This window comes from Piliocolobus tephrosceles, chromosome 4 (assembly GCF_002776525.5).
Source record: "Piliocolobus tephrosceles isolate RC106 chromosome 4, ASM277652v3, whole genome shotgun sequence".
In the NCBI taxonomy this organism is placed as follows: domain Eukaryota; kingdom Metazoa; phylum Chordata; class Mammalia; order Primates; family Cercopithecidae; genus Piliocolobus; species Piliocolobus tephrosceles.
Genome location: NC_045437.1, coordinates 91294621 through 91315596, shown reverse-complemented (window position 1 = coordinate 91315596; position 20976 = coordinate 91294621). Strand labels below are relative to the sequence as shown.

General features: G+C 36.5%; 1 protein-coding gene across 1 annotated transcript in view; it reads left to right on the top strand.

Moving 5' to 3' along the window:
• Positions 1 to 20976, top strand: part of KIAA0825 (KIAA0825 ortholog) — a 495761-nt gene that overhangs the window by 208550 nt on the left and 266235 nt on the right. Inside the window, exons 18-19 of the mRNA XM_023212146.2 lie at positions 11217 to 11441; positions 19819 to 20227. Of these exons, the coding sequence (XP_023067914.2) occupies positions 11217 to 11441; positions 19819 to 20227 (634 nt within the window). The remainder of the gene's footprint in view (positions 1 to 11216; positions 11442 to 19818; positions 20228 to 20976) is intronic.

Here is a 20976-nt window from a genome sequence, read left to right as displayed (position 1 = left end):
CAAGTATTGTTCACTTGGCTCCTTGATATGGCATTGGGCTTACTTTCGTTTTCTGAATCAGTTTTCTTAACTTTCTCACAACTTTGGGAAAAAAACTTTGAATAACCTAGCAAAATTTCCCAATTAAAGGTTGAGATCCAAAGTTTCCACTTTGGTTTTCTACTCCTCCTCAGCCTCATAAAGACCTTTAAGAAGAGTTGTTTAGAGAGTATATATATGCTGTATTGCCTTCTTTTGCCAAAATTAATTTACAGTGCCTTACCTTCTATCAGACACAGTGATTGTCTCTATTACCTACATAAACACCTGCAGCATAGTATAGGTAGATTTTAAATGTAAGTTTTCACATATTGAAAGGCTGTCTTTGTTCTATGTTGTAACTAACCATTTATTCTGATCCTTTTGTCACCAGTTTGTTTGCAATTCACCTTAAAAATGTTTTAAAATATTTTATTGATTGAATACAATAAAATTCACTCATTTCAAGTGAAGAGTTCAGTAAGTATGACCAATGTATAAATCTGTGTGACAGCCACAATGATAAAGATATGGAACATTTTCTGTCATCTCCAAAGGTTCTTTCATTCCCCCTTTGCCGTCCATTCTCCTTTCAAGTCTCAGCACCAGGAAGACACTGACCTGCTTTTTGTCATGATAGTTTACTTTTGATATTCTGGAATCTCATATAAATAGAAATCTGTGTATTCTTTTGTGTCTAGCTTCTTTTGCTCAGTTTAATGTTTTTGAGAATTTTATATTCTGCTTTATCATTAGTTTATTTCTGCTCATTGCTGAGCAGCGTTTCACTGAGTAGTACTTTTTTAATCCACTTGCCAGTTGGATGGACATTTTGATTATTTCTAGTTTTTGGCTACGATGAATAAAGCTGCTATGAATACTACTGTATGTCTTTGTGTGACTACAGATATCCCTCAGTATATGTGAGGAATTTATTCCAGGAACCATTCCCCTTATTAAAAAATCCATATACTCAGCCAAGTGTGGTGGCTCATGCCTGTAATACCAACACTTTGGGAGGCCGAGGTGGGTGGATCATATAAGGTCAAGAGTTTGAGACCAGCCTGACCAACACGGAGAAACCCTGTTTCTACTAAAAATACAAAATTAGTTGGGCTTGGTGGCATGTGCCTGTAATCCCAGCTACTCAGGAGGCTGAGGCAGGAGAATCGCTTGAACCTGGGAGGCGGAGGTTGCAGTGAGCCGAGACGCCATTGTACTCCAGCCTGGGCAACAAGAGTGAAATTTCGTCTCAAAAAAAAAATCCATATACTCAACATATCCTCAAGTCCTGCAGTCAGCCCTACAGAACCCGCATGTAGGCAGGTTTTGCATCCTGCAAATATTGTATTTTCAATCTGCATTTGATTGGAAAAAGTCTGCATGTAAGTCGACCTGTGCAGTTCAAACCCATGTTGTTCAAGGGTCAACTATGTATGTTTTCATTTCTCTTCAGTAAGTATTTAGAAGTGGAAATGCTAGGTGATGTGATAAGTACATTTTTAACTTCATAAGAAACTACTGGCCAGGTGTGGTGACACACGCCTGTAATCCCAGCACTTTGGGAGGCCGAGGTGGGTGGATCACCAGGTCAGGAGATCGAGACCATCCTGGCCAACGTGGTGAAACCCCGTCTCTACTAAAAATACAAAAATTAGCTGTGTGTGGTGGTGTGTGCCTGTAATCCCAGCTACTCAGGAGCCTGAGGCATGAGAATTACTTGAAACCAGGAGATGGAGGTTGCAGTGAGCCAAGATTGTGCCACTGCATTCCAGCCTGGCAACAGAGTGAGACTCCATCTCAAAAAGAAAAGGAAAAAAAAAAAAAAAAAAAAAAGAAAGAAAAAAAGAAACTACTAAACTGTTTCACAAAGTAGTCATATCTTTTTACATTTTGGCCAATAACATATGAAAATTTTGTTTGCTCCATATTCTTGCCAACACTTGAGATTGTCTTTTTGATTTTGGTTATTCTAAGGGGTAGGTAGTATTATCTCGTGAAGCTTCAATTTACATTTCCTTCATGAATAATGACATTGAACACCTCTTCATGTTCTTAGTGACCATTTGAAAATATTATTTTGTAAAATATCTACTCAAAACTTTTGTCCAATTTATTAATTGGTTGTCTTACTGAGTTGTAAAGGGTTCTTTATATATATTACACATAAAGGCTTTGTTTTATACATATATTGATAAAATTTCCTCCCTGTCTGTGGCTTACTTTTTCATTTTGTTAACAAGGTCTTTTGATGGAGTGAAGTTTATAATTCTGATGAATCCAGTTTATCGTTTTTTTTTTTTAATTTTTTTTTTTTTGAGATGAAGTCTCACACTGTTGCCTGGGGTGGTGTGCAGTAGGGCGATCTCGGCTTGCTGCAGCCTCCACCTCCCAGGTTCAAGTGATTCTACTGCCTCAGCCTCCCAAGTAGCTGGGACTACAGGCGTGTGCCACCACACTTGGCTAATTCTTGTATTTTTAGTAGAGACAGAATTTCACTATGTTGGCCAGGCTGGTCTCAAACTCCTGAATTCATGATCTGCCTGCTCATCCTCCCAAAGTGCTGGGATTACAGGCGTAAGCTACCACACCTGGCCCACTTTATCAGTTATTTTAATCGTAGTGCTTTTTGTGTCCTAAGAACAACTGGATTGTCTAAATTTTACTAATATTTCTCCTATGATTTCTTTTGGCAATTTTATAGTTTTAGTCATGTTTAGTTCTATGATGGATTTTTGTGTATAGTGAGATAAGTGGTGAGGTTCTTATTTTTCCATATGGCTATCTAATTTTTCCAGAACCGTTTTTTCGAAAGGCTATTCTTTATAAATTGGATTACTTCAATGCTTTTGTCAGAAATAAATTGACCAAGTGATCAAACAGATGCATCTATTTCTGGACTCTCTATTTTGATACATGGCACTATAGATTTATATTGTTACTTGCTTTCTATTTGTTGTTCTATCTAATCTTCACTTTCCCTCTATTTTGGCCCTCGTTTGGATTAGTTGAGTATTTGTCAGTATTCCATATTACCTTTTCTAATGGCTTCTTTATTTACTTTAGTAATTGCTACAGGGTTTACAATATGTATCTTTAACCCATCAAAATTTACTTTTTAATAACATTATACTACTTTGCATCTAATATAAGAACCTTATAATGCTATATTTCCATTTACTTCCTCCCTATCCGTTATTCTATTGTTGTACATTTTATTTCTACAAATATTATAAACCCTACAATTTATTGTTTTATTTTTGCTCCAAATATTATATTTTAAAGAAATTTAAAAATAGGAAAATGTATTTTATATTTGTCCATATATTTATCATTTCCATACCTTTCTTTGTGTAGATCTGAGTTTCCAATAGGTACCATTTTCGTTCTACCCGAAGTACTTCCTTTAACATTTCTTGTATTACAAATCTTCTGGCATTAATTTATTTTAGCTTTTGATTGCATGACAAAAAGTATTTTGCCTTCATGTTTGAAATATTTTTCCGTAGATATGAAATTCGAGGTTCAGATTTTTTTGTTGTTGTTCTTTTTCATTTTTCCTTTAGCACTGTAAAGGTGTTCATTTAATTATCTTCTGGCTTGCATTATTTCTGACAATAAATCAGTGGAAATATTTGCAGTATCTGTTTCCTTTTATGTAATATGTCTTCTTTTATAGTTGATAAGGACTTTTCTCTTTGTTACTGCTTTTCAGCAATTTAATTATGATGTGCCTTGTTTTTGTTTTCTTTGTATTTTTTCTGCCTAGGGTTTATTGAGCTGCCTGGAACTGAGATGTTTGATTTTTATCAAATTTGAAAACTTTTCAGCCATTCTTTCTTGGAATGTTTTGTCTTTTGCCAGCCCCACTTCACTCCCTGCCACTTTTTCTGGGACTTCATTTCGTGTATGTTACACCTCTTGGCATTGTCCCACAGGTCACTGAGGCTGTATTGTTCTTCCTTGTTTTTTTGTATTATTTTTGTTTTTTAACCTTCTTTCTCTCTGTTCTTTTGTTTGGTTACTTTTTATTGTATCTTCAAGTTCAGTGATTTTTTTTTTTTTCTGCAGTGTCTAAAGTACTATTAAGACTATATGGTGAATTTTTATTCCAGTATCTTTAACTTCTAGCAAGTCTATACAGTTTCTTTTTATATTTTGTATATACCTTCTCATTTAAATATTCTTATACATACATGATGTCTGTTTTAAAACCTTTAAAACCTTGTTTGCTCATTCCATCATCTCTTTCATTTCTGGATATATTTCTATTGACTTAGTCTTCTCTTGATTATGGATCATATTTTTTTCCATGCCTGGTAATTTTTTATTGAATGCCAGACATTATCAGTATTATGTTGTTGAGTCTCTAGATTTTGTTTTCTTCCATTACAGATTTTGTTGTATTGTGTTACTTGTGTATCACCTTGATCATCTTCAGAGTTAGTTGTTTTCAAGCTTTATTAGGGCAGATCTAAAGTAGTCTTTATTCTAGGCCTGGTTTAGCCCATTTACTAAAACATTACCTTTTTGGGTGTCCTTTGAATGTCAGATACGCAGTGACATCTTGCCACTCTGGTCTGAACTCAAGACTTTGCCAATCTTGTATGAACTCTGAGGATTGTTCACCTAACAGTTTCCCAGTAGTTGTTTTTCGCTTGGCTTCTTAGAGTCAGCCTTCCCACTGCCAGCCTAGTATTCTGTGTAAGACTGAAAGGAAACCTTATGCAGATTTCTGGAGCTCTTTCCCTATGTAGATCCATCCCTTTGGTACTTTTCTCAGAAAATTCCAGCTGCCTCATCCTCCTCTGTCTCTTCTTCTCAGTGAGACTTTCATGGTTTGCTTGACTTGCTGCTCCCTGAACTGGGATACTGAAAGCACATTCAGACTTTAATTTGTTTTCTTTTAAAGGCAATTACAGTGTTTCCTGTTGTCTAATATATGAAAATAGTTATTTTGCATATATTTCCCTGTTTTCTAGCTTTCATGGCAGGAGGGTGAGTCTGGGACTAGTTATTTTATCATGACTAAAATAAAAGTTCTTCTTCAAAGTTATAATCATTTTTAAAAATAAGTTATGATTATCTCAGGTAGCAGGCCCACTAGACACATAATAAAATATTTGGAATTGGCTTTATCAGCTGACTATTGACTGAAAACACTGATTTCCTAAATAACATCCCTAAAAATGAAGGACTCTCAGTGTACTATTTTTCACTTAATTCATAATATCATTTTCTTGGCCACTAATACATTCATACCATGAATCTAGTTCATTTGAGAATAACTTATTTGCTATATAGCTACTTTCAGGAACAATTGAACATGTTATATGATATTTGCTATGCTAAGTAACCAAATTATCTCAGCCATTCATAATTATTTTGTGCAATTGTGCTTTAAAAAGAAATGAACAAATTACAAGAAAAATTCACACCAGAAATTGATTTTTTAAATAGTTTTAAGGTATTTTCATAGTGTACATTCTTCTCTTCTTCTATACGTTAATGCAGTGCTCTATGGTGAAAAATGTTTTACATTGAATTCCTGTTTGTGCCTCTTTTCTTCCTGTAGTTCTTTCCCAGCACAAGATTCACTCTGGGCCGGGTGTGGTGGCTCACGCCTGTGATCCCAACACTTTGGGAGGCTCAGGCGGGCAGATCACCTGAGGTCAGGAGTTCAAGACCAGTCTGGCCAACATGGTGAAACCCCATCTCTACTAAAAATACACACACACACACACACACACACACACACACACACAAATTAGCTAGGTGGCCAGGCACAGTGGCTCCACCTGTAATCCCAGCACTTTGGGAGGCCGAGGTGGGCGGATCACGAGGTCAGGAGATTGAGGCCACCCTGGCTAACAAGGTGAAACCCTGTCTCTACTAAAAATACAAAAAATTAGCCAGGTGTGGTGGCGGGCACTTGTAGTCCCAGCTACTCGGGAGGCTGAGGCAGGAGAATGGCATGAACCTGGGAGGTGGAGCTTGCAGTGAGCCGAGATTGCACCACTGCACTCCAGCCTGGGCAACAGAGCGAGACTCCGTCTCAAAAAAAAAAAAAAAAAAACAATAGCTGGGTGTGGTGGTGGGTGCCTGTAATCCCAGCTACTTGGGAGGCTGAGGCAGGAGAATTGCTTGAACCCAGGAGGCAGAAGTTGCAGTGAGCCAAGATTGCACCATTGCACTCCAGCCTGGGCAAGAGAGAGACTCTGTCTCAAAAATAAATAAAATAAAATAAAATTTAAAAAAATATTCACTCTGATTGCACAAAAACTCTGTGTTGGAAATCCTACCCAGTCCTGCCTTTTCCCCGCTGGAATTTATACTCCAAAATTATCTCTCCCTTTCTTCTCACTATCAAAAGCTCTTGGTGTCCTGTTCCCATCTAGTACCAAAGGAAAACCTTTAAACCAGTCAAACTAGAAGTTGGCAAACCATTGCCTTTGGACCAAACCCAACCCACCATTTTAATAAAGTTTTATTGGAAATTGCCATGTTTATGTTAAAACTGGAAGTTGGTAAACCATTGCCTTTGGACCAAATCCAACCTACCATTTTAATAAAGTTTTATTGGAAATTGCCATGTTTATTTACTTACATATTATTTGTGGATACTTTTGTGCTTCCACAGTAAAGATGAGTAGTTGCAACAAAGATCATCTGTCTTACAGCTTAAAATATTTATTATGTGGCTACTTACAGAAAAAGTCTTCTGACCCCTGCTCTAATTAAATCACATTATGATATCAATGACAAATGTTTGTGTGTGTCCTTTTAGAGGCAATTGCATTTTTATAGCAAATGTATTGAGATATAATTTATATACCATAAATTTCACCCTTTTAAAGTGTAAACATATCACAGTTCAGTGGTTTTTAGTAGATTTACAGAACTGTGCAGCCATCAGCACCATTTAATTTTAGACCATTTTAATCACCTCAAAAAGAAACCCTGTACCCATTAACAGTTCCTCCCCAGTTCCTGACAACCACTAATCTACTTTCTGTCTCTATAGTTTGCCTTTTCTGGACCTTCTGTATAAATGGAATCATACAGTATGTACATTTTGTGTCTGATTTCTTTCACTTAGTATAATATTTTCAAGGTTAATCCATGTTGTAGCATGCATCAGAACTCCATTTCTTTTTATTGTTAAATAATAATCCATTATATGGAAATATACATTTTGCTTATTGATTCATCAGTTGATGGGAATTTGTGTTATTTCCACTTTTTAGCTGTTATTAATAATGCTGGTATGAACATAGTGTACAAGTTTTTGTGTGAATGTTTAAAAAATCTTCTTTTGGATATATACCTAGGAGTAGAATTGTTGTAAACTGCCAGAGAATTGAAGGCATGTCCGAACACACACACAGTTTGCAACTCTTCCTTAGTCTTTACATCCTGCTTGCACAGAGCCTCCAGATTAGTCAGAGGTGAGAGATTAGGGCTTTCTCAGGGCTTTCTTGGGTATGTGCACAGTCCTGTACATGTCTGTGTCTTTCTTGATCCCCAGGAGTATGACAGAGATATTCAAAATTTCTCCCCACTATGTACATTTCATTTATCAGTTTTTCGTTTCCTTTTTGTATTAGCTTCTTGTTTGCCACAACCAGTATTACTACATCAGGCAGCCACAGAGTTAAACCATTGCTGCTGACTGTTTTGACGAAATATCCTGGGGATAGGACATTTTCAGTCACTGAGTTAGTTTGAATAAGGATATGCATTGTGGACAGCGCTCTTCCAGGGAGATTCCAGACAAGACAAATAGTGACAATCTGGGAGACTGGGACATTGTGGATAGGTCAAAACACATTCTGTCTCTTCCAGTGGCTGCTAGGCTTTTATAACTACCATGGCTTAAAGGCTGCTCATTTTCAAGGCCATAGTAGAACTTGCTGAGGAATGGGAGCTGGGAATAGAGCAGGTTAAAATGCCACAAAGCTCATTGTTTTTACCAAGATTCAGGTGATTTTCTTGAATAAATACGCCTTGGATTGTTGCAAGCCTGTGGTTAATTTCCAGAGTTCTCAAAAGTTAATTTTCACAATTTTCGCCGGTGTTCTGATAGCTTTAATGGAGATGCAGACTTTCCCAGGTCTTCACACCATCATTCTGGAAGTGCTTCTCCACACTTGTCTATTTTTAAAGCACGCCTGAGGAGGCCAATGCCTTCATTAAAATTAATGGCTTTCTAATTCTAAAATTTTAAGAAATTTGGATCTAAAGCCAGAGATACTGGGGAATTCATATATTACTAAATCGACTGCGGACAATTCTAGATATATGTAAAATTTTCTCTAATTCTAGGGCGTTGCAGTGTAATTACAGAAGATGGAGAATTGGTCTCAGATAAGAATAGGGCAGGTTAAAGCACCCTAGCACTTTTGTAGAGGACTGTTTAAATACAGCGGTAGGCCGGGCGCAGTGGCTCACACCCGTAATCCCAGCATTTTGGGAGACCCGGGTGTGGGGATCACAAGGTCAGGTGATTGAGACCATCCTGGCCAACAAGGTGAAACAACATCTCTACCAAAAATACAAAAATTAGCCAGGTATGGCGGCACATGCCTGTAATCCCAGCTACTCAGGAGGCTGAGGCAGGAAAATCACTTGAACGCGGGAGGCAGAGGTTGCAGTGAGCCAAGATTTGCCGCTGAACTCCAGCCTGTTGACAGAGCAAGGCTCCGTCTCAAATAAATAAATAAATAAACAAACAAATAAATAAATAAATAACAGCAGTAAAAGTAGAAAAGGGAGTCAGAAGCTTGGCTGCTGACTTAGATGCTACATTTAGTAGGAGTGGCTGGGTATGGTATGTACTTAGAGATTGTGGATTGCTCCAAGCCATCCGTCTAGTCCTGTGTATACCACTGCTTGAACTGGCTAACTAGAGAATACATCCTTGCCTTGCTACTTACTGTCTGGTCTATCACTTCCCATCTGATTTATCAGTGTCCTTATTTTCAAAAAGTGAGAAAATCAGACTGGAGCTTGTCTAAATTTTTACATTTCTAAATTTAGATGCTCCACCTAAAGTTATAAAGCATCAAAGAAACTAATTTTCTAAAGCAGTAAAGTATGCTAATGTATTTGCAGAAGATTTTCAATGATGTTTTGTTACTTTTGACTCCCCAGTTACTTATAATTTATCTGGAGACCTTATTTTCAATGACTTCTGGTTGGTAAATATATTAATAGAATAATTATTTAAACCAAACCTTTTTACTTAGAAACATATTCAGATGTAATTTCCATTGCTTTTATAAAACCACATTAGGTTATTCTTTATTGCATATAACATCTTTCTTAACAGTAGCCTGAAGAACTCCCACTAAATTACCTTTGTTCTGATTCTTCTAAATTATAGAAATTTTAACATAAAAGTAATGAAGTTTCTTTTTGGAAATCTTGCCACATCTATTATTACCAAAATATAAAAGATTATACTGATAAAAATTGGTAAGCAATTAGTAGCTTAGTGAACATACAAAAACTGGTTTAAATCATTCTTAGGATTGCTGCTCATGGCCTCAAGCACATTCTCAATTTAGGACCCTCATTCAGCCCTTTCTAAGGCCTCCTGATTACTGTGTTGTAAAAGGAAGTAGAGTCACAGTTCTTTTCAACTGTGTGTGTGCTCAGCTGTGACATATTTGTTATTTTCTTCTTAGGAGTCTTAAATAGAGTCATGGAAGGTGAAAACTGACAAAGACCATAAATATCATCTTGTCTAGCCCTTGTCGCCCTCTCCCCTCACCATTTTATAAATGAGGACACCAAGGCCCCTCCTAAAGTGTCTATATTTTTAATGGTGATTTGAAACACTTGAAAATTAATTAGATAACGAAGCAGGTATTCTTTTTTTTTTTTTTGAGACGGAGTTTCGCTCTGTCGCCCAGGCTGGAGTGCAGTGGCCGGATCTCAGCTCACTGCAAGCTGCAAGCTCCGCCTCCCGGGTTTACGCCATTCTCCTGCCTCAGCCTCCCGAGTAGCTGGGACTACAGGCGCCCGCCACCTCGCCCGGCTAGTTTTTTTTTGTATTTTTTAGTAGAGACGGGGTTTCACCGTGTTAGCCAGGATGGTCTCAATCTCCTGACCTCGTGATCCGCCCGTCTCGGCCTCCCAAAGTGCTGGGATTACAGGCTTGAGCCACCGCGCCCGGCCTGAAGCAGGTATTCTTTAAGTTATATGATTCTAACCTGAATTTTATGTTTCTTTGTTTTCATTTGTTAATTTAATATAAAAAGTGGAAATAAACTACAATAATAAAAATCATTAATAAAAATTATTATCATTTTAAATAATCCTTTCCCTTGCTTCTCTCATTTATGCTGATAATGAAGAATTAATATTTTGGGTTTTTAGCAGCTGGGTTTTAGGGCTATTACTCTATTCTTCCTATGCTATGTGTCTTGGCAATCTAGGGACTGGCGCTAACATTTTGCTGATAAGGAAACTTTTGGTAAGATTCTAACACGGAATTGATTGACCATTTGTAAAGAAAGAAGGAAGGAAGGAAAGAAGAAAAAAGGAAGAAAAATATATACCTGAAATTCCATCCATCATTGATAATCACCATTAACATTATAGAGTACATCTTTTAATTATTTTATATATGTGTGGAGATATATATTTTTAATAAAAATAGGATATCATACTCTTTTCTAACCTACTTTATTTTTACTACACAATATTTGGCTTTATTGTATAGACAGAAATACCAGAGCTAATTAAACAAATCACCTATTATTGGATATTTTGATTGATTTTAATTTTTTCTATATCCTTTGCATATTTATAATAAATTTCTTAGGAAAAGTCCTACAGAAAGGAATATGTGAGTCAACTGATAAGTAAAATGTTGAAGCTTTGACATTATTGTCAGCCAAGTTGTCATCAGGGAAGGTCATACAATTTATGTTCTCACCAGAAGAGTCCAAAAGTACCAGTAAATATTATATACTGTTATCTTAATTGCCATTCCTTTTATTACAAACAAGAAGAATATTTTTTAAAAAATGTTTTATGGAGTGGTTATCAATCATATGATTTCTTGGTTAAAAGCAGCTCTCCTTTCCTATAGCTTTAAACTAGATTATTATGAAACTGAATTCTAGTTGAGCAAGGCACAAATGATTTGCTAGGTTCTGCTAACCATAATATGCCATCTGATTTTAAAGTTTCAACGTGCGTGGAGTATGAGCTAGAGGTCATTCGATGCTTGAGACTGGCACTGACCGATGCCGTCAAGGACACTGTACAGCAGATAGTATCTGTGATAAGCTCTAGGAGAAACTGTGAGACAAACCTAAACAAGCACATTGTTCCTGATTGTTTGCTTGAGAGCATGCCAAAGGAATGGAATTATAGTCCAATAGAAACTAAAAGGAAAGAATCAAGCAAAAGTAAGTATACTTGTTTCTCTTTAAGAAAATACACCTGAAGAAGCAATTTTCTAGGATATGCAATCAAGTAATATTCTAAAAGTTGTAAGAATTATGTACTATATTAATCTTCCTTCCATTAAGCATATTTGGGAACCTTATTTTTATTTTTACTATGAGTCACATGATCAAGGAAACTAGAATGGAAAATTATTCAAATGGTCATCTTCTTTATTTAATTACCAGTTCAGGATTTTCTGTGATGTTTTGTGTTCAGGCTAATATTCACAGATTAGTCACATGATTTTGACTAATTTTCTTAAAATTTGTTGAGTAACTTAAAATCCATACTCTAGAGAAGATTGCTCTGATATTCCATTTAATTATTTTTTCCTTTAAGTTTTTTCTCTGCAAACACTAATTATTACCTTCTTTTCTCCTGCTAAAACACCTACATATGTAGCTTTTAGGTCAAAAATAGCACCCAGTTTGGTAAGTACATGTATTTTTCTGACAGCGTATTTTTCCCCCAGTGCTTCTGGTTCTAAATTGAGTGCGTTGTTCCTATTCAGAACAGCGCATCCACCAAGTGTACTTAAGAACCATCAGTTACCTACATTATTCGTTTATTAGTCAAGTCCTCTCTTCTTAAATAGTTTCTCCCTATCTAGATCTTTCCACTTTTGCAGAATTTCACAAGATTTCTTTGTATGTATATTAAGTACCTGTATTCGTGAATCTTCTTTTGATTATTTAAAATAAAACTTTTTTCTTTCATATTCATCCTTTAAGAAGAATATTTTCACTAACTCTAAGGAAACTTTCTCTAGTTTTTCTAGAGAAACTAGAAAACTAGGAAACTAGAGAAAGTTTCCTTAGAGTTAGTGAAAATATTTTTTCTCTAAGGAAACTTTCAACAATAAAATACTCCAGCTGAACTCACTAAAGTCAGTTCAAGGGACTAGCCTTTCTTTCATTCTTCTCCATGGAGATCCTAAATAATGTGACCTTATATTACAAACTCTAATCAATTATCTATCTGTGACCTTTCATAGTAATGCTTTAATTCTGTCCAAGCCTTATTAAACTCCCTTTGAATCTAGTAAAGCCATTTAATTGAAATTGGAAAATGTCACCTTTTCATTACTTAAGTTCTTTCTTTTCTAAGAGTTGTTGCCATCTCTCCTTTGTTCTAGCTTTTGGGTATTTCATACATTTCGAGCAATTCAGTAGGCATGATTTATAGTTAACATATCATGCCATATGAGTAGCACTATTTTGCTTGGGGCTTTCGAGTTGTTCTATTCATGAACAATTTTGCTTTTTCTAAGCACTTTGGAATTCCTCCATACCATTACAAAGAGCCTCTTATTCCAAAAACTGCTTACTTATAGATACCAATTGTTAAAGTTTTCCTTACTAAATAACATTTTTCATAAAATGCTCATTCCGAGTAAAAGTACAACATAAAGACAACCATGAAGGGAAGTCAGATCCCATGAATATATGAAAGAAAGTGACTTTACAAACCATTTTTTGCATTCTAACAGGATGTGACAATAGGAGAATGCCATTGTTCTTCTTTACTTCCCTCTGAAATGCTACAGGGACTTTTAGATTTGTACTTCTTAAATTTTGTTTTCACTACAGAATATAAGATAGAGAATGTGTACATGCTGGACGTTAAGTCATTTATTGATTTCATTATTCATTCAGTAGAAATTTACTAAGTGAGAGACTACCATATACCAGGCACTGTGTTTCAGATCAGAGATAAACCTAAGTGCAGTATCTCCTCTTGGTGCCAGAAGACTAGTATAACTGTTTCAAAATGGGTACAAATAAGAGATGTACAGTTTTTGTGGTGTATGAGAAGAGAGAAAGAAATTAAACTTCACTAAAATCTCACTTGGGGTTGTCACTGGAGATCTTTGTTGATCTGTGGGTGAGCCAGTGTGTGTTGAGGACAAACCCCTCATGTTCTCACTCATAGATGGGAATTGAACAATGAGATCACTTGGACACTGGAAGGGGAACATCACACACTGGGGCCTATTATGGGGAGGGGGTAGGGGGTAGGGATGGCATTGGGAGTTATACCTGATGTAAATGATGAGTTGATGGGTGCTGACGAATCGATGGGTGCAGCACACCAACATGGCACAAATATACATATGTAACAAACCTGCACGTTGTGCGCATGTACCCTAGAACTTAAAGTATAATAATAAAAAAAAAAAAAATGTGAGGAAGCTTGAGGGAAGAGCAGGGTTGCCATGCTCTTGGGGAGAGGCCATAGGCAGGGTGACCTTATTCCTCCTTTAGCTTTCAGCACACGGTAATGAATTAGAGTTGTCCTTTGTATTACAGACTCTGGTTGTAACAAAATTAATCCTCATAATACATACAAGTGACTTTAACATATTCCTATAAACCAGTAAGTGAACTGCAGTTTAAAACTAGTGCTGGGAATGCAATCAAGAGCAAACAATGACAAAGTGAAAAAGCTCCCACTTGTTTCTATTCTTAATATGAGCTCTTCACAGCTATATTACAAAACAATGATGATTTGATCACATTTGGCAAAAAAAAAAAAGAATTGTGGGGAAATGATTTGAAATGTGGCTTCCCATATATTTTGTTAGATGTGAATCCCTCCTAAGCCAGTATTGAACCTTGAGATATTAGCTAGTTTGGAGTCATCTTGATAAACAAAAGATTTCTACACTAAGTATCCAAAACATGAAGATAAACTTCTGTAACTTTTTTCAACCATGTTTTAATTTAGTGATATATAATCACAGTTCTTACAAAATTTGTCTAAGTAATTATAAATGTTTAAAGGTCTTTTAAAAAATCTAACTTACTAAAAGACAAATAGTCATTAGCTTAGGGAATATTTGTCCTTGACACAGTAAAAATGACAGAACATGGAAAACACTATGGTGACAAACTCAAATTCATTTCTTTATTTCTTTATCAGCAAATACTGTGACATTAAAAAACACTGAAGATTTAAAGAAATAAATATTACAATAAAGATTACAGTGTAGATTTACTGGAAAGTTGGATGGAAGTTAGGATGGTTCTGACACAGCTCTGCTTTTAGATATTTGTTTCATTATGTTTCAAAGAACAAATACACAAATAACTAGTTGTTTTGTTTTGTTTCTTTGACAAAAATTAAATGAAAGATATACCTGAGAAGATATTTTCTCAGTAAATTACTTTTTTAATGAAAATAATCCCTTATGGTAAAACTTTTGGAGTAATTGTCTTAATGGAAACAACGAATTTTAGAGAGAGGAAACAGAAGTAGCAAGCAGCATGTAGGAAAATGTGTCCATGCCATTGGTCACATGCAGAAACAGCATGTTGAGAAAGAAATTGATGGCAGAAATACACAAAGTGCTATAAGAAGTCATTAGTATAGTGTATAAAAACCAGGCCTATTTGTTTCATAAGAACCAGTGTTATCTACAAAAATATCATCTCTTTTTGCTTAAGAATTTAGAAATAGGATTTTCTAACATGATATAAAATATTGCAAATGGAGAGTTTCAGTGATTCTTGAATGCTTTTCTCATCACTGGCCATCAGAGAAATGCAAATCAAAACCACAATGAGATACCATCTCACACCAGTTAGAATGGCAGTCATTAAAAAGTCAGGAAACAACAGGTGCTGGAGAGGATGTGGAGAAATAGGAACACTTTTACACTGTTGGTGGGATTGTAAACTAGTTCAACCATTGTGGAAAACAGTATGGCAATTCCTTAAGGATCTAGAACTAGAAATACCATATGAAATACCATTTGGGTATATACCCAGTAATGTACCCAAAGGATTATAAATCATGCTGCTATAAAGACACATGCACACATATGTTTATTGCGGCACTATTCACAATAGCAAAGATTTGGAATCAACCCAAATATCCATCAGTGACAGACTGGATTAAGAAAATGTGGCACTTATACACCATGGAATACTATGCAGCCATAAAAAAGGATGAGTTCATGTCCTTTGTAGGAACATGGGTTCAGCTGGAAACCATCGTTCTCAGCAAACTTTCGCAAGAACAGAAAACCAAACACCGCATGTTCTCGCTCATAGGTGGGAATTGAACAATGAGATCACTTGGACATGGGAAGGGGAACATCACACACTGGGGCCTATTATAGGGAGCAGTGAGGGGTGAGGAATGGCATTGGGAGTTATAACTGATGTAAATGACAAGTTGATGGGTGCTGACGAGTTGATGGGTGCAGCACACCAACATGGCACATGTATACATATGTAACAAACCTGCACGTTGTGCACACGTACCCTAGAACTTAAAATATAAAAAAATATATAAATAAAATATTTTTCCATTTGTTTGCAAAAACAACAAATTGACATCACAGATGATGGATACTTATTAGTCAAATTTCAACAATAGCCTTCACCTATTTGGTAGTTAACACTGAAAAATAAATGACATGATTTTGTGGGCACAGCTAAGGATATACTGGTTTCATGTTGATCTAAATGTGTTCATGTAGTGGCCTTTTCACCTATGACAGCCATGAAAACCTGATCTTGAAACAAACTGAACTTAGAACTTGACCTCTGTATTGTGAAGTGTCAAGCCCAGATTTAAAAAATAATAAAAAAAGTACATTATCCTCATTCAACAAATTGTTACTGATCTTTTTTACCGTTAATAAATACAATTTTAAAAATTAATTTTGACATTATTTTCTTTACCTCATTTATTGTAAATTTCCTTTTTGCATGTTTTATCAACCACAAGTATATTATTATGGTAGTACCTTACAGAAAAGAAGAAATGACAAATACATCAATAAACATATATTGCATTCATCCTAAGACATAGATTTTCTTCATAATTTGTCAGCTCTAAAGTTGGATGACACAATATGTTACATATATACGGCTTAGACAGAATTCAACTTATTTAAATAAAGACAGAAAGACAAGTGTGTAGCAGTCTTAAAAGATCCTTCCCTGGTATGTTGTTGACATCATCATAGACTCAGAGCCCTAGAGATTGGTAGAATGGATTTATTAATTTGTCATCAGCCTAAAGGTTCTGATTGAAATTTGCCTTAAGCATTAAAGAAATAGCTGGGGATTTGGGTACCCGTAGTCCTCAGAGTTTATAAAATATCAGTGGAGTGTAGCTGTGAAGAAGAAAATTGGTAATCCTTACCTAATATCTACTTAGTTTGTCAAATATTTACTAAGTATCTGTAGTCAAACCCTCTTTAAGACAGAGGGAATACAAGATACAATCTTTCAAGTCAAAGACCTGACAGCAGAATAGGGACTATGAGACACAAACACATAAAAAACAATGAGACATTTCAAATAATTTAAGAACACTAAGGAAGATTTGCTTTGTCTATATTTTAAGCCTCACCTAAACACATTAATTTGAATAAAAAGGAAATATTTATTGAGCAACTATTTTTATCAGGTGCTGAGCTAGGTGCTTTCACATTAATGATCTTATTTAATGCAAGAGCCTTAGGAGATTATTCAAATATGTGTTGGACCTAGTTTTTACAAACTTATAAAGACTGCTCCAATTAATTTTTAAAATGATTCTTAAGTTGTCATGGATTGCAGAGGAGTCACTAGATTAGACATATTTTCCAAGAGCTTTGTACTTTTTTGGAACAGAGTGACTTTTGAAATGTTACACATATCTTCAGAAAATGTTCACATTGTTCTGTTATTTTTGTTCAGCAAAAACAGTAAAGAATGTTTTACAAAAGAACTCAGAGCTACTTTCTTTTGGCTTCTCATTCAGTTTTAATGTTCAAATTCCATTATGTACATAGTGGATTAAAACACTCTCTGGCTTTGTGGGATAATCAAGGAGCTAAGAGCTTTGTTTCCCATGCTCTGGAGTTTATAGGCTAGCTGTAAAGACAACTCATGAATATATAAATAACATAATATAAATAAAATAGATGACAATGCAAAAATAACATAGCCAATTATGGACCTAATTACCAAAATGGTCATATATAGAATATATTCAAATAAATTCACAAGAAGGGAGAGGACTTTGAACTAAGGGTTGAAGATTATTTGTGAACCCTGAAGACAGAGGGCATTCCATTGAGAGTAATGATGTACTCAGAAGCCTAAAAGCAAAGAGGATAAAGCATGTTAAAGGTCTTAAAGAGAAGGATCACAGAAACAGGCTGAGGCTAGACTGTGGAGTGTTTTCACAGCAAGGCCCAAGAGATTGATCTTGTAACAGTGGTAAGTAGCTAAAATTATCACAGCAGGGAAATTGGATAATACAGTTCATAGGGATGAATTCAGTTTTACGGTGCAGGAGAAGGGCTGGACATAGCCTGGAGAAGGGAGATGAGTTAGGAGAATACTTCTATAGTCAAGGTACCATGTGTGAAGAAGGGCTTGAGGTAGGTCAGTAACCTCAGTTGGCCCCAGCAATGAGAAACCGGATGGCAGAGATAAAGGGACAGAACTATATATCAATGCTGATCACTGATTAGGTATGAAGGATCAAGAGGAATATTTAACAGGAAGGAAGAATGGGAGGGAGGAGGTGAGGAAGGAGAGTAGTGAGGAAGAAGGGAGGGAGGGAGAGAGGAAGGAAGGAATGAAGGAAGAAAGGAGGAAAGGGTGGAAGGGAGGGAGAAGGGCCAAGCTAGTTTGGAAGACAATGAATTTGGTTTTAGTTATATTGAGTTGACGGTAATGAGGACACAGAAGTGGAATGCTTAACAGAAAGCTGGAGTTACAGGACTACAACTCTGGAGAAAGGCCAAGACTTAACATTCTGGAATCATATAGCCTGAGGACATTTTTGGTTGTCACCACTGAGGGGGATGCTACTGACATCTAGTGGGTGGAGGCCAGAGATGCAGCTGAACACCCTACAGAACATAGAACAGCTCCTCACAACAAAGGATCATCCAGTCCAAAATGGCAATAGTGCTGAAGTTGAGAAACCCTGATATAGAGAAGAAGAATTAATACATTTTTCTTGGAAAATATGTCTAATCTAGTGACTCCTCTGCAATTCATGACAACCTAAGAATCATTTAAAAATTAATTGGCACAGGCCGGGCGCAGTGGCTCAAGCCTGTAATCCCAGCACTTTGGGAGGCCAAGACGGGCGGATCACGAGGTCAGGAGTTCGAGACCATCCTGGCTAACATGGCGAAACCCCGACTCTACTAAAAAATACAAAAAAAGCTAACCAGGCGAGGTGGCTGGCACCTGTAGTCCCAGCTACTCGGGAGGCTGAGGCAGGAGAATGGCGTAAACCCGGGAGGTAGAGCTTGCAGTGAGCTGAGATCCGGCCACTGCACTCCAGCCTGGGTGACAGAGCGAGACTCCGTCTCAAATAAATAAATAAATACATAAATAAAATTAATTGGCACAGTCTTTGTAAGTGTGTAAAAACTAGGTCCAACACATATTTGAATAATCTCCTAAGGCTGTTGCATTAAATGAGATCATAAATGTGAAATAGCACCAAACAAGGGAGAACATGTAGAATCATCAGCCAAAAGGCTAAGGACGTCTTAGCAAAAATCTACATCTAAGAGGTGTTAGTAGAAAGTGGAAATAGCATAGGACACAAAGAAGCAAAGAGGAGAGATAGAGGTAAGCAGGAAACAATTTACTGACTCATTCATTCAACCAATATTTATTGACAACTATCATATATGAGGTACTAAGTGCTAGGGATATGAGAATGCCTTCTAAGAGCTTATAGTTTAGAAGAGGGTGACATACAGTGTGCAGGAAAAGGACATAATTATTAGATGATGGGGAGTGCTATAATAAAGGCAACAAAATGGGGATCCCTTAAAGAGAGGGTCTTGGGGCTGTGATGGAAGGGTGTAAATGAACTGAGAGGATGATGAGATAAGATGGTGAGGCAAGGCTCTCTGAGGAGGTAACATTTGGGTTGAGAACTGAAAGGAGAGAAACCAGTCCTGAGGAGAGCTGGAATGATTCTGTCATGGATTCCAAGGGAGAAGGGCTTAAGGGGGAGTCAGAAGTATCAAAGCCTACAAAGTTGCCCAGCTGGGAACCTTTGCATTTGTTAATTAGGAGGCCACATGGGTCCTGGAAAGCTGCAGTCTTGAAAGAATACAAATTATGAGTCTAAATTTTCTAATCTTCATTTATGAGAGAAAAAAAACCCGGATTTGTGATTTGGGGGAATTTTAGGTAGTACTGCCGGAGACCCCGGTTAGAGTTCTGTTGGAATATGTCAAGCACTTGATCTTCTTGCCAATTTTCTCCACAAAAATTAGACATCTTTATACAACACAAAACCATGCAATGATTGAACGCAAATGCTAATATTAATCATACCTTTTCTTTTCTTCCCCAGGCTTCACAAGGCTTGCTGCTCAGGCAGTATCTATTGTAATCAGCAAGTTACCTACGGTGATTGCATGTTTGCCTCCCCCAATTAAATACTTCTTTTTTCTGTCTGAGAGAAAAATGTCAAAAAACTTTGTTGAATTGAAGAAAGCTGGCCTGCTTGTCTGGAACTTGATTGTAATTATATGTCGGATATTTGAGGACGGAAACACTGTGGAACTTTTAACAGGTGCCTCCCTTGACAGATGGAGTAAAGAAAAACTGGGTTTAATTTGTATGTGTTTGGAGAGCATCATGGGAGACCAGACAAGTATCCCTAATCGAATGATCCGAAAGGTCATACAGAGCATTGAGCAGCAGAAGCCCAACTGGATTGAACGTCAATTGTTGAAAGCAAGAAAACTGAGCACTGAATGGTAAGGTGATGTTTTTCTCTTACTGGATTTCATCAAATGCTTTCACAATAACAAAATCACCAATAAACAACAATACATTGTCAGATGGGCAGCAATAGTATTTTGCTAAATTCATGGGAGCTTTGATGAATAAAAAAAGATAAGTATCCCATTAAAAATTGGATTGTTGCACATTTCTTGTCTTCCTAAAATGTGAACCCCATTGACACACTGGAACATTATACTTGTTTAGTCACCGTCTTAAGGTTTCTGATTAAAAGGGTGGTAGTTAACCCAGGAGAATTTAGTTTCACCCCTTGTCAGTGTGCAAACAGGTATCTAGTGGATAGCCTGGAGCATTTTGCAAATGGATTGGGCATGGAGATTAAATTAAGAAGGAATTAATGGATATAAAAGGCTTTTTATTGCTTTCTGTGTACCTGATTATCAAAAAGGTACACATTTTTCATCTGGTAATGTAAGAATCCCAGAGGGCAACTAGGGCATATCACACTCCAGCTATAAACACACCCAGCTGTTTCTGTATGAAAATGTCAGCCTTCTCATGGGTTTGTCACTGAGAGCTAAGTGATTTGTGATACTGCAAAGATGTTTAAGGGTCCCTGATGAATTTAAATATGTACATAGAGTCCTCCTGTCTTTAAATTAGTCTTCAGGTATAGAATTGCATGGTATTGATAAAGGAATTCCGGCTCACATGGTCTATAGATCACTGTCAGCCCATTTTAAAAACACCCACACACACTGTC